General features: G+C 44.1%; 1 protein-coding gene across 1 annotated transcript in view; it reads left to right on the forward strand.

Moving 5' to 3' along the window:
* Positions 1-12,360, forward strand: part of ATP13A5 (ATPase 13A5) — a 98,151-nt gene that overhangs the window by 24,681 nt on the left and 61,110 nt on the right. Inside the window, exons 3-8 of the mRNA XM_031957399.1 lie at positions 21-167; positions 605-675; positions 779-859; positions 4,000-4,069; positions 6,050-6,184; positions 11,914-11,986. Of these exons, the coding sequence (XP_031813259.1) occupies positions 21-167; positions 605-675; positions 779-859; positions 4,000-4,069; positions 6,050-6,184; positions 11,914-11,986 (577 nt within the window). The remainder of the gene's footprint in view (positions 1-20; positions 168-604; positions 676-778; positions 860-3,999; positions 4,070-6,049; positions 6,185-11,913; positions 11,987-12,360) is intronic.

Raw genomic sequence — 12,360 nt, forward strand, 5'->3', positions numbered from 1 at the left:
GTTGGACGGTCTTTCTCTAGGATGAATTTCAGAAATACACGAGGAAGAAAGTGATCTGCCTGTACTTGTCTGTTCTGAAGAACCCCATAAACCCCAAGTCGGGAGAGACGATTGTTGCGGATGGCCATTCGGTCATAAACAGAGCCGTGCTAAAGCCAGAGCTGAAAGTAAGTGACTTTGAGAATGAGACTCTTGGTGTGTGGGGAAGGGTGGTGGCTATCCCCACGGGCACACAAGCAGGATGGGAGGGTGGTTAGTGCACCTCCCGGAGTCAGAAAAAAGATCCCAAAGCCTGGTGTGACTCTTCCTAGCCGGACTATAATCTCTGGGAGACTCAGTTTCATCATCTCTGCTATGGGAACAATGTGAGGTGTGTGAACCATCAGTAGACAATAAATCAGAATAGAGGGTACACAGGGTGAGAGGAGAGAGGTGGAAGGGACCCTGCATTCATCCTGTTTCCCCCTCTCAGTCAGCAAATGGGGAAACTGCAGCCAGAGGGGAAAAAGACTTGCCATAGTCATGGATGACTTGGACTAGAGCTACTATGTCCCCTTTCCACTGGAGGGTAGCAGCTGTGTCCTTCTCCCTTTGGCTTTTACAGGTGCGGTATATCCAGGTGCAGAAAATCAGGTATATTTGGGACAATGTGGAAGAACAATTCCAAAAAGTTGGGTAAGTCTGCCTCTAACTTAGAAAAGCCCCGAGTGGGTGGAGTGGCCGGGACGGTGACCGGGGGGCTGCCAACAGCTGAACTGTGTTCTTGTGGACACCACAGACTTCTGGAGGACAGTAACTCCTGCTCCGACATCCATCGCACATTTGGATCTGGACTGAGTAAGGAAGAACAAGAGATCAGGTAGGGCGCGCTGAAGAACCCTCCCTCCTTCCTCTACAAGGTGGGGACCAGACTGCTCCTCCTTGGCTGCCTTGGCCAGTCTTTCATTTTCTGCCTTATCCTCCCTCTGCTCAGTGATAACTGGAGGTGAGACAATCAGGGGGGATGTCCTCCCAGACATATTTATCAGGCCAAGGACACAGAGACTAAGGGATTGGGTTTTGAGGAGTTTTGAGGGAGAAGTTAGAGTAAAAGACAATCCGAATGACTTCAGCCCAAATGTGGGCAAGGAAGGAGGAGCCTTCAACATAGAATAGGGATATTGGAAGGAAGCGGATGCTTGGGGAAGTTAGGGGAATGATGATATATGTTTTGAATAGGATGAGTTTGGATTGGGGTTGAGTCATAACAAAATAAAATAAAGACATACATATTTTTTAAATACCTATCAGAAATGGTCAAAAGATACGAACAGATAATTTTCAGGTGATGAAATGAAAGCCATCTATAGTTATGTGAAAAGTGCTCCAAGTCTCTTTTGATTAGAGAAATACAAATTAAAACAATTCTGAGGTACCACCTCACACCTCTCAGATTGGCTAAGATGACAGGAAAAGATAATGATAAGTGTTGGAGGAAAATGTGGGAAATGTAAATATAAATGTAGGATATATACAAAGATAAATAAATGTGGGAAATATAAATATAAATGAGGGATAAATATAAAACTGGAACACTGATACATGGTGGAGTTGTGAACTGATCCTGTCATTCTGGAGAGCAATTTGGCAGCAGTGTATCTGTATCCCAAGGAAATCATAAAGGAGGGAAAAAGACCCACAGGTGCAAAAAATGTTTGTAGCGCTTTTTGTGGTGATGAAGAATTGGAAAATGAATAGATACCCATCAACTGGGGAGTAGCTGAACAAGCTGTGGTACACAAAGGTAATAGAATATTATTGTTTTATAAGAAATGATGAAGAAGCTGATTTTAGAATGACCTGGATTTACATAAAATAATACTGAGCAAAAAAGCAGAACCAGGAATACATTGTACACAATAATAGCTAGAATGTGCAATGATCTACTATGAGAGACTTGGTTCTTCTCAGTGGTCCAATAATCCATGACAATCCCAATAGACTTTGGACAGAAAGTTCTGTCTGCATCCAGAAAAAGAACTAAGGAGACTGAGTGTAAATCAACATGTGCTACATTCACTCCTTTTTTCTGTTTTTTTTTTTTTAATCTCTCCCATGTTTTTTCCCTTTTGCTCTGATTTTTCTCTTCCAACATGATTCATAAAGCAATATTATTAAAAACAAATAAATTTACTAGAAAAAAAATAAAAATACCCATCATCTGTGAGCATGATCACAGTCAAAGTAATTTTCAACCATGATGCCAAAGGCTGATTTCTTATCTATTCTGGAAACATAGTCCCACTATTCATTTCTCTTTGAATAGCAACCAAATCACTTAAGAACTCTCTTTAAGATATTGCTTTTCAAGATAAAAGTTAAAGGAATTCTTTTAAGATAGTCATTTTTAAAAACAGCTCTCTCTGTGTCTGTCTCCCTCCCTCCTTCTCTCTCTGTCTTTGTTTCTGTCTCTCTTCCTCCATTTCTCTTCTCTGTCCATGTCTGTCTGTCTGTCTCTTTGTCTCTCTCACTGTCTCTGTCTCTCTGTCTTTGTCTGTCCTCTGTCTCTGTTTCTCTCACTCTGTCTCTCTCTCCCCTATCTCTCTGTCTCTGTCTTTCTGTGTCTCTGTCTCTCTTTTTCTGTCTCCGTGTCTCTGTCTGTCTGTCTCTCTCTCTGTATGTGTGTCTGTTTCTCTGTGTGTGTGTGTGTGTCTGTTTCTCTCTCTGTGTGGCTGTTTCTCTCTCTCTCTCTCTCTCTCTCTCTCTCTCTCTCTCCCTCTCCACTCCCAGATTGTTGGATGTCACACTGAAATCAATGAAATTCTTCACAATGTCTTCTTCCCATTTAGTCACAATTTCTCATTTGTGGTTGAGACTGACCTTTGCTCTTTGTTGCCAACGATCTATCTGCATACAGATAACTGATTTGAAAATGAACCATTATCTGGAACCAATCATTTCCTATCTGTTGAAATATAGTCAACTTCGTTTTTATAATATGATTTGATGCTTGACAAGCCCAGGACTTCTGAGCTCTCTTATTGAAGAAGGTATTTTTATATACACCGATTAGAGTCTAATATTGGTGGAGATCAGCTCCTGCAAGAGTTTAGCAATGCACTGATCACTACACAAAGGTCTCTGATTTAAAGTGCCAACATTTAAATGAATATTTATTGATCATCTGAAAATGATGAGATTCCTTCTTCTTCTTCTCTTCTCGTTTTCTGATCCTTTCATTGTAGAAACATAATCCTCCTCCCCCCAGAAGTGGGCAGCATTGTTTTTCTTTCCCTTTTTGCTTTCTGGGATGATGTGGCCCATGAATTCATCATGTTTTTTCAACCTATGATTGATTTACCTTTTCAAACATATTCTTATCCAAGGTCTGGTCACAATAGCCCTGGTATGTTTTGAGAATCACATCTGAAGTCTTTCCACTTTGATATAATCTACCCAAACTTGTGGTCTGCATTCATGACTTTTGGGGACCCAGGGTTGATAATTCATAACCAGGGTGGGAAATTATGATAAAATACCCTTAAGATGGAAAATCAATATAAGCAGAAAAGCAGATGTATATGTTTGTAAACTATATGTTTTATTTTTTTAAATAATAGCTTTTTATTTTCAAAATCCATGCAAAGATAAGTTTTCAACATCCACCCTTGCAAAACTTTGTGTTCCAAATTTGTCTTCCTCCTTTCCCTCCACTCCTTCCCCTGGACAGCAAGTAATCCAATATATATTAATTATGTTCAGTGAAATACATATATTTTAAATGAAATAACTTTGAGTGAAAATTCATCCTGAATTACACAGGTGCAAATTCATGCCTTTGGAAGGGGGCGGGGGGGGGGGGAAATTTTCATGATTATCTAAACAAACAATGAAACCAAATAATGAGTTGAAGAAAAAAAATGAACAAAAGTTGCTATTATGAACTGAGAGTTGAGTTGAAAGAGGGAAGATGCCTCCTTTCCTGGCTTGTTACGATGATGAATGACCAATGTCTTACAGGAGATTCATTTGTGGACCTAATGCCATCGAAGTTGAAATTCAACCTATTTGGAAGCTACTCATTAAACAGGTAACCTGATCCCATCCCAATTATTTTTAAGATCAATTTCCCTGCTTGTTTCAAGCTCTACAAGCCAAAGCAGTTAGCTAGCAGTCTTCGGTAATAAATACTTCTGTGACTTCAAAGGGGCTGAACTGGGAACCTTTCCTTGAAGCTGCATTTTTGGATTATAAAGGCCAGGCCCAGCTTGTAAGGAAGGTTCCTTGGCAATCTGCATTAGTTTTCTGGGCACTGGCCTGTTAAATCCATAAGATTAGAGGCCTAGAGAAGGGACCAAGTTATTTTAAAGATGTGGAAGTTGCCTTCCTCCCTCCTCACCTTAAAAAAATGTACCCAAAGTCACACAGATTGTAAGTGAAATAGCCAGGATTTGAATCCAGGTCCTCTGGCTGTACCCCTGAGATTCTTGCAGTCTCATGCAATAAAGAAAATCTAACCCTTTTTCTTCAGATAGGGCTCAGAAAGCAAGTGAGCTAAATGTAGATTTGTAAAAGGTCCTCTATACCAAAAAATAATATAAACAGTTGGAAGCTAGACAGCTCAATCTAGCCTTAGACACTGAACACTTAACACTTACTAGCTGTATGGGCCCACAAGCCAGTCACTTAGCCCCAGCAGTATTGCCCCCCCTAAAAAAAATTAAAAGGTGATCTAGCACAGAGTGTGAAGCATGATAATAATGTATTGTATCATGCCGCTCTTCTCTCTGAAGTTTTCCCCCCAATATACTACCAAGTATTCCTGAACACAGGGTAGGATCAGCATCCTTGCAGAATTTACCATAAAAAAAATGACAGAGTGCTGTCATTTGTGAGTCAAGCAGATGAAAGCAGACAATGAGATAGTTTATGGTACAGAAGAGATAAAAATACATGAGAATTAGGGGAAATATCCTGGAGCTTTAAGTTCCCCTTTCAATATTTCTTTCTTTCTTTGTTTCTTTGTTTGTTTGTTTGTTTGTTTGTTTGTTTCTTTCTTTCTTTCTTTCTTTCATGCCTTATCTTCCCTATCAGAGTTCTAGGGGTTCCCCCAAGAAGTTGGGCAAGACTTTCTGTTATTAGTGCAGTGGAGAATTTGCCGTTAATGCATGTTCATGCCTGATGGGGAGCAGCTCTCCTCAGTGAAGGATGCAGATCTCACAGAATCAGGATGGAACCTAAAAAGTTCCATAGCTCTGATGATGGAGAGGGCAGCTAGGGAAGGGCAGGACCGCCTTGAGCCAGGGCACGAGTTCATGTGTCCTTGCCAACATGGAGCTCCCCATGCAAAGAGTTCCCTGGCAGTCACACTGAGGAAGCTTTCCTACCACTGTGTCCAGCCTCTTTGACCACTTGGGCATCACCGGGGCTTCTTGAGCCCAGAAGTGGCAGATTGGGAAGAGCTTAGATTACATCAGGGGCAGTTAGGAGGCACCAAGCACAGAGAGCATGTGGAGCTGGAAGCTCGAGTCCAGCCTCAGACATTTCCTAGCTAAGTGACCTTGAGCTCGGCCCAGCTTCCTCATCTGTAAAATGAACAGGAGAAGGACGTGGCAAACCACACCAGTATCTTTGACCCGCAGTGGACTTATGGGGAATCAGTCACAAAACGAGCAACAACAAATAGAGCGAATCAAGAGAGAGCAGAAAACATGCCCAGCGTGGAGGGATTCTTAGCTGAGGGCAGGGGGCTGAGCTATGGCCGTGACTCGCCCTGCGACTCCTGAGTCAGACCGCTGTGGGCAGAGCCAGACCGCTCTGGTGAGCGCCCAAAGTGTGTGCTGGGAATCTCCAGGAGGCCTTCTTTATCCTCATCCCGTTATTCAGTACAATGAATAAAACCCAAATCCAGCTCCAGCCCAGGCTCTGGGCCTTGCAGGCTGAGGGGCGGCTCACGGCACTATGAGGCTCACACTTTTTAATTAAGGAAGATGCCCCAGCTGTCTTCTTAACCCCTGGTGCCCAAGCAGTGAGAAGGGATTTTCTGCCTGACAGTGTCTCTCCCCGGCAGGTTCTGAACCCGTTTTATGTGTTCCAAGCATTTACTCTGACTCTGTGGCTGTCTCAAGGCTATATCGAATATTCCGTAGCCATCATCATTCTGACCCTCATCTCCATTGTCTTAAGCGTCTACGATCTCCGGCAGGTAAGGGCCCCCGCTGCCCACCCCTCTCCTTTCTGAGCTCTGCAGAGTACAAAGGCTGGGCAGCAGGCTGCCAGGCTGTCAAGAGGCCAAGCAGACAGACCTAGATGTGGCCCAGTGGCGTGGGAAAAGTCCAGGCAGGAAAATCTTCCCAAGCCCCTGAGCTTTCCCAAGCTGGGGCTGCGGGCTTCCTGCCCACTTGAGGGCTGGAAGCAGAGCCTGGGTAAGAGCATCTTGGGTCAGAGGCAGAGCCTCATTGTTGGAGCCCTGCTGGCCCTAGGCTTGGAGTTAGCCGAAAGCCTAGGTTCTGTAAGGCACCTCTGCCAAGCACTGCTTCCTTCTGGAGGATATTTTACCCTTGACTTCACCTACCCCCAGGTCTAGAACCATAACAATCCCATTAAGACTGGCTTTGGAAGGGGTGTGGCCATCACCTCCCTGCTGGCTCCACTCACTCTCCCTGTAATTTTCCAAACCAAAATATCCTTCCCTGGTCACCACTCCCGTCCATATGCTGTCTTCTCCATTAGAATGATACCTATCATCCATCCATTCATCCATCTATCTATCTTTCCTTCTTTCTTTCTTTCTTTCTCTTTCTTTCTTTCTTTCTTTCTTTCTTTCTTTCTTTCTTTCTTTCTTTCTTTCTTTCTTTCTTTCTTTCTTTCTTTCCTTCCTTCCTTTTCTTTCTTTCTTTCTTTCTTTCTTTTTTCTTTCTTTCTTCTTTCCTTCCTTCCTTCCTTCCTTCCTTCCTCCTTCCTTCCTTCCTTCCTTCCTTCCTTCCTTCCTTCCTTCCTTCCTTCCTTCCTTCCTCCTTCCTTCCTTCCTTCCTCCTTCCTTCCTTCCTTCCTTCCTTCCTTCCTTCCTTCCTTCCTTCCTTTCTTTCTTTCTTTCTTTCTTTCTTTCTTTCTTTCTTTCTTTCTTTCTTTCTTTCTTTCTTTCTCTTTTTTTCTTTCTTTCTAAGATGGCTTATCTTTCTTTCTTTCTTTCTTTCTTTCTTTCTTTCTTTCTTTCTTTCTTTCTTTCTTTCTTTCTTTCTTTCTTTCTAAGATGGCTTATCTTCCCCATCAGAGTTCTAGGGGTTCCCCTGAGAAGTTGGGCAAGACTTTCTGTTATTAGTGCAAGCCATCAGTCTAGGTTGTTCTTGTTGCTGTTAGTCTCCATCAGCTAATTCCTCAGATTCATTTTACCCAGTAACATATATCAGTTTTTATAAAAGAATATTTACTTCACATATATAGCCAGAAGAGAAGTACAAAGATGTCATGTCATCACTCCCCCCCAGCCCGGGGATGGGCACGATCTTCCCTATACCTTGGCTCGCAGAACGGCAATCTATTATTGCCCCAGATTGGGGGCAAGTAAGTTCCTTTCTATGCATCAGCTCTTCCTCAGCCTCTGTATCAGCTGCATCAGCTTGTACCTCGAGGCCGGCTCAATCCATCCTTCCTTTGCCATTACAGATTGCTATAGATGGATTAGACTGAGAGCTATAGCGATTGAGATGGATGAGACATTAATTAAGAGCTTAACATCTGCCAGGTATCATGCTGGAGAAACAATGCAAAGAGAGCCAGCCATTCCCTGACTCTTAAGTAGCTTATGTTCTAGTAGGGGCCAACACATAATGGTGAGGGAATGTGTGTGTGTGGGGGAAGGTACAAGGCAACGCAAGGTATCTTCTTCTTTTTTACGATTTACAAACACTTTGTGAAATGCTGTTCTGAAGCATCCCTGGCCAAGAGAATTTTCAATATGGAGGCTTGAAGGTTTTCTCAGATTGTACTTTTAAGTTAGGTTACTTAGCTGCTGTTCTCTTAGTGACCCCTGAGTCTCTCTCTCCTTCAGAGGAGGAAACATTGAAAAAAAAAACGTCCAGGAATCAATCACTGAGCCAGGTAACTAGAGTTTAATCCCTTTACCATGCTATTATAACAGCAAATCGATCAGCATTTCCTGAAACTCTACCTTTGTGGCTCCAAGGCTGAGAAACAAATATTTGTTGAGCTGAATTAGATTGAACAGACTCTCACAAGAGGGGATGAACCCAGTTGCCAGATTTGACTGATGGGCAATGATTGCTTGGTAGGAGGGTATGTCTGCCCTGCTCACCAGGCCTGCCAGCATCTGCATTTCTCTGGCACAGATGGACCTGATCCATATTTGAGACTCAAATAGGCATAGCCAAGCTCAGAAAGGACTGGACAGGCCTTTTGTGTCCCCAAAGCCAGTTTCAGATAACCTCAAATGGGTCCTGGAAGCCATCCACACATCCAGGCTCACCTCTGGGCCTTGCCCTGCTCTGGCTTGTCTACCCCTTTTTTATACCCACTGGGCCTCCCTCTTTGTCTCTCTTAACTTCCCAATTCCTTCCCTCCACCATGAAAGCCCCTTCCCCAGCTACAGGCTCCGGCTTCCTTCCGCTCTCAATTTCTCAGTGTTCTGGAGAAGAAAGAAAGGACTTTGTTGACTCACAAGCACTAAATCAATAGGAGGTCTCATTATTATAATTATAACATTTTACACAGCTAATCTATGGGATTTCTGCAGCATTACAGATGGATAAAGGGGGGAAGAGTCCTGGGTGATGAATTCTTGTAGATTTGTTTCTATGGGAAATGTATCCTCAGGATCAAATGGACATTGAAATAAATATATGGAGAAAAGTTCATTTATAAAATGATGCTGCCTGTCCTGGGCTTGGACTAAACAGAGAGATTAAACCAAGCCAAAGTTCTATTTTTTTTGTGTTCAATCTTGCATTTCCCTAAGGGGACCAGTCTCTCAGAGTGTGCCCACAAAGAATACTGGGATATAAATTCATTTCTTCCTCCCTCTTTCCTTCCCTCCCTCCCTCCCTCTCTCCTTTCTTCTCTCTCTCCTTCCCTCCCTTCCTTTCTCCCTCCCTCCTTCTTCCTTTCCTTTCCTTTTTCCTTTCCTTTCCTTTCCTTTCCTTTTTCCTTTCCTTTCCTTTCCTTTCCTTTTTCCTTTCCTTTCCTTTTTCCTTTCCTTTCCTTTCCTTTTTCCTTTCCTTTCCTTTCCTTTCCTTTCCTTTCCTTTCCTTTCCTTTCCTTTCCTTTCCTTTCCTTTCCTTTCCTTTCCTTTCCTTTCCTTTTCCTTTCCTTTCCTTTCCTTTCCTTTCCTTTCCTTTCCTTTCCTTTCCTTTCCTTTCCTTTCCTTTCCTTTCCTTTCCTTTCCTTTCCTTTCCTTTCCTTTCCTTTCCTTTCCTTTCCTTTCCTTTCCTTTCCTTTCCTTTCCTTTCCTTTCCTTTCCTTTCCTTTCCTTTCCTTTCCTTTCCTTTCCTTTCCTTTCCTTTTCCTTTCCTTTCCTTTCCTTTCCTTTCCTTTCCTTTCCTTTCCTTTCCTTTCCTTTCCTTTCCTTTCCTTTCCTTTCCTTTCCTTTCCTTTCCTTTCCCTTTCCTTTCCTTTCCTTTCCTTTCCTTTCCTTTTCTCCCTCCCTTAGTCCCTCCCTTCCTTCCTTCTTTCCTTCCTTCCCCCCTTCCTTCCTTCCTTCCCAAATTCAGCAGTGGGATGATTCTCCAAATATGATGTGATGGACATAACTCCTGGTTTAACTCTTACTTTGGGTTGCTTGATTCAACAGGGATATAATAAGTGCTGAGGGTGCTGAGCTCGCTCTTGGTACTACAGACACAACAATGAAACTATCTCTGCCTTTAAGGAGCTTCCCTGGGGAATCTCTCACTAGAGAAAAATAAATATGAAGTGATTTCTGGAGAAAAGGGGGAGCATCACTGAGCAGCACCACCAGCTGAGGCTTGGAGGAAGCCAGGATTTCCCAGAGGTGGAAATGAGGAGGTCAGGTGTTCCAGGCGCTGGGAAGAGAGAGAGAGAAGCTTGGGAAAGGAGCAGAACAGGGGAACAGCAAATAAGGAGTCAATTTAATCTCACATAGAGTGTGTGAAGAGAAATCAGACAGAATCAGTTGGGAATGGCAGTGAGAGGCAGAATGGGGAGAGCTTGAAATGCCAGGCCCAGAGGTTTGAGTCATGCCAGTTTCTTGAATGTTGGAGTGCCTAAGGGGAACTTGTGTCTTGGAATGGTTGTTGAAAAAGGATCGGAAAGTTGGAAGCTCAGTGACGCAATTATTAGAATAGTCCAGTCAAGAGGAAGTAGGAGATTGAATTTGGTAGGAGATTGAACTTGGATTGTGGATGGGGAGGGGGAGAGGGATTTATACAGAAGATGTCAAGGATGAAGAGTTGACAAAGCTTGGGAACTGACTGGAAGTGGAGGCGGAGTAAAGAATGACTCTAAAAGCCCAGGTGACCATCAATATGGTTTTCTTCAGCAGAAAAGTGATGGTCAGAGGAGGGGGGAGTTTGGATCAAAATATAACGAATCATGTTTTAGACATTTGGAGTTTGAGATACTGATGGGACAGTCAGTCGGAGATGACCAGAGAGCTGGGGCTTTGTGGGACTAGAACTCAGAGAAAGCTGGGGGGAGGGGGCAAGCAAGTGGAAGCAACCAATCCCTCAGTGAGAACTCATTGGGCATCCATTACATGCCAGGCTTTGGGCCATCTCTGGGGCTGCAAAGGTAAAAATGATGTTGTGCCCCCTGTCCTCACAGAGGTGATGAGCTAAGAGGGGAGACTACATGAATGTTGGGAGAGGGGGATGAGAGACAAAGTGAGAGCTAAAGACAAGGGGAGGACCGCTGCAATGTCTGCTGCTTTTGTATCTGTCTTTTTCTTTCTTTGGTTGTGGGCACCAAAAAGGAGCCAGGGAGAGAAAAGGAGGCAATGTGGAGGGGGAAAAGAAAGGGAACATCTCTACTGAGGGAAGCTGGATGGGGTCAAGAAGCACAGGGGTTCCATCTTGTCAAGGAGAAGAAGAAGGATCACCTCTGTTAGAAGCTGAAGCAAAGGGAGGCTGTGAAAGTACTGTGCACAGGGGGTTGTATGTGAGCTGTCGGGCAGAATATGGAGCCTTCAAAGGATGTTTGCTTAAGAGAGGAGAAGATGAAGTCTTCTGCCCAGAGGAAAGGGATCGGGCGAGCCATGAAGGGCTGGAGAAGAGAAGGTCTGAAATGAGCGCTGGAGGGTCTGCTAGTTGACTTGGTGAGACCAAAGGGACCTCCAGATAGGGATGGAGGCTTGACAGGGCTAGAAGCACAAATGGCCTCGTTTGTCTTTTGTTCTTGAAAAGGACCAAGATACCAGGGAGGCAATGCCTGCACGTGCAAATGAGTTGGATTTGGCGGGGAGGGGAAGGGCCATTACCGGCCTCAATTTCTCCTCCAGAGCCAGCTGAGTCAGTGGCTGGATAGTGGTCAAAACTTGTAGCATTTGCAGGTGTGGGATTATGGGACTTCAAGAGCAGCAGGAGCAGAAACAAGAAGCCAGACAGTGGGGGGAGCCTGGGTGAGGGTCAAGGTGCTGTGGGTCGCCTTCCAAAGACAGCCAACTTTGTGCTAAAAGAAAGTAGACCAAAACTCTGGGAAGTGAAGGAGTCTGGGATAGCAGTTATTTGTCCCAGTAAACCAGGGATTCCAGAGGGTGCGAGAGAACAGGATGGTGGAGGAGGAGGTAGAATGGAGAGGGCTGGGGCTTGGGTGGTGATGGTGATGGGGAGACACAGAGCCAAAGGAGGAACAGAATGTTTGATTCCTCAGCAGATGCTGCCTTTGAATCGCCCAGAGAGCAGAAACAGGCAGTGCGAAGATCCTGACCCTCTAGTGTTTACCTTTTGACTTTGAACCCCACAGCAATCGGTCAATCTGCACAACCTCGTGGAGGACCACAACAAGATCCAGGCCACGATCCACACCAAGGAGGAGGGTAGGGGCCTTTGCTTTTTGTTTACAGCTTTGATTTGTTTCCACTTATGACACCGGTCTCCTCAATCATCTGATTCATAGTTAGCTCACCCCAACCTGATCACCCGGTTCCCAAGACTCCTAACACATTACATTCACATATTGTCCTAAATTATTTTGGTCTCTCTTCCCTGTTATTTGCCAGAGTATCTTCTTTCTGTGTGCCTCTAGCTCTATCCCTCTCTCTCTTCTCTCCTATCTTCTTCCTTCCTCCCTCTCCCTCCCTCTCTCTGTCTCTGAACTTGGCTTTGGACCAAAATTGCTACTGTAACATGGGTTACTAGCATGATCTACTGTAACATGGGTTACTGACACGATGCTACTGTAACATGGGTT

Source organism: Sarcophilus harrisii, chromosome 3, assembly GCF_902635505.1.
Source record: "Sarcophilus harrisii chromosome 3, mSarHar1.11, whole genome shotgun sequence".
NCBI lineage: Eukaryota > Metazoa > Chordata > Mammalia > Dasyuromorphia > Dasyuridae > Sarcophilus > Sarcophilus harrisii.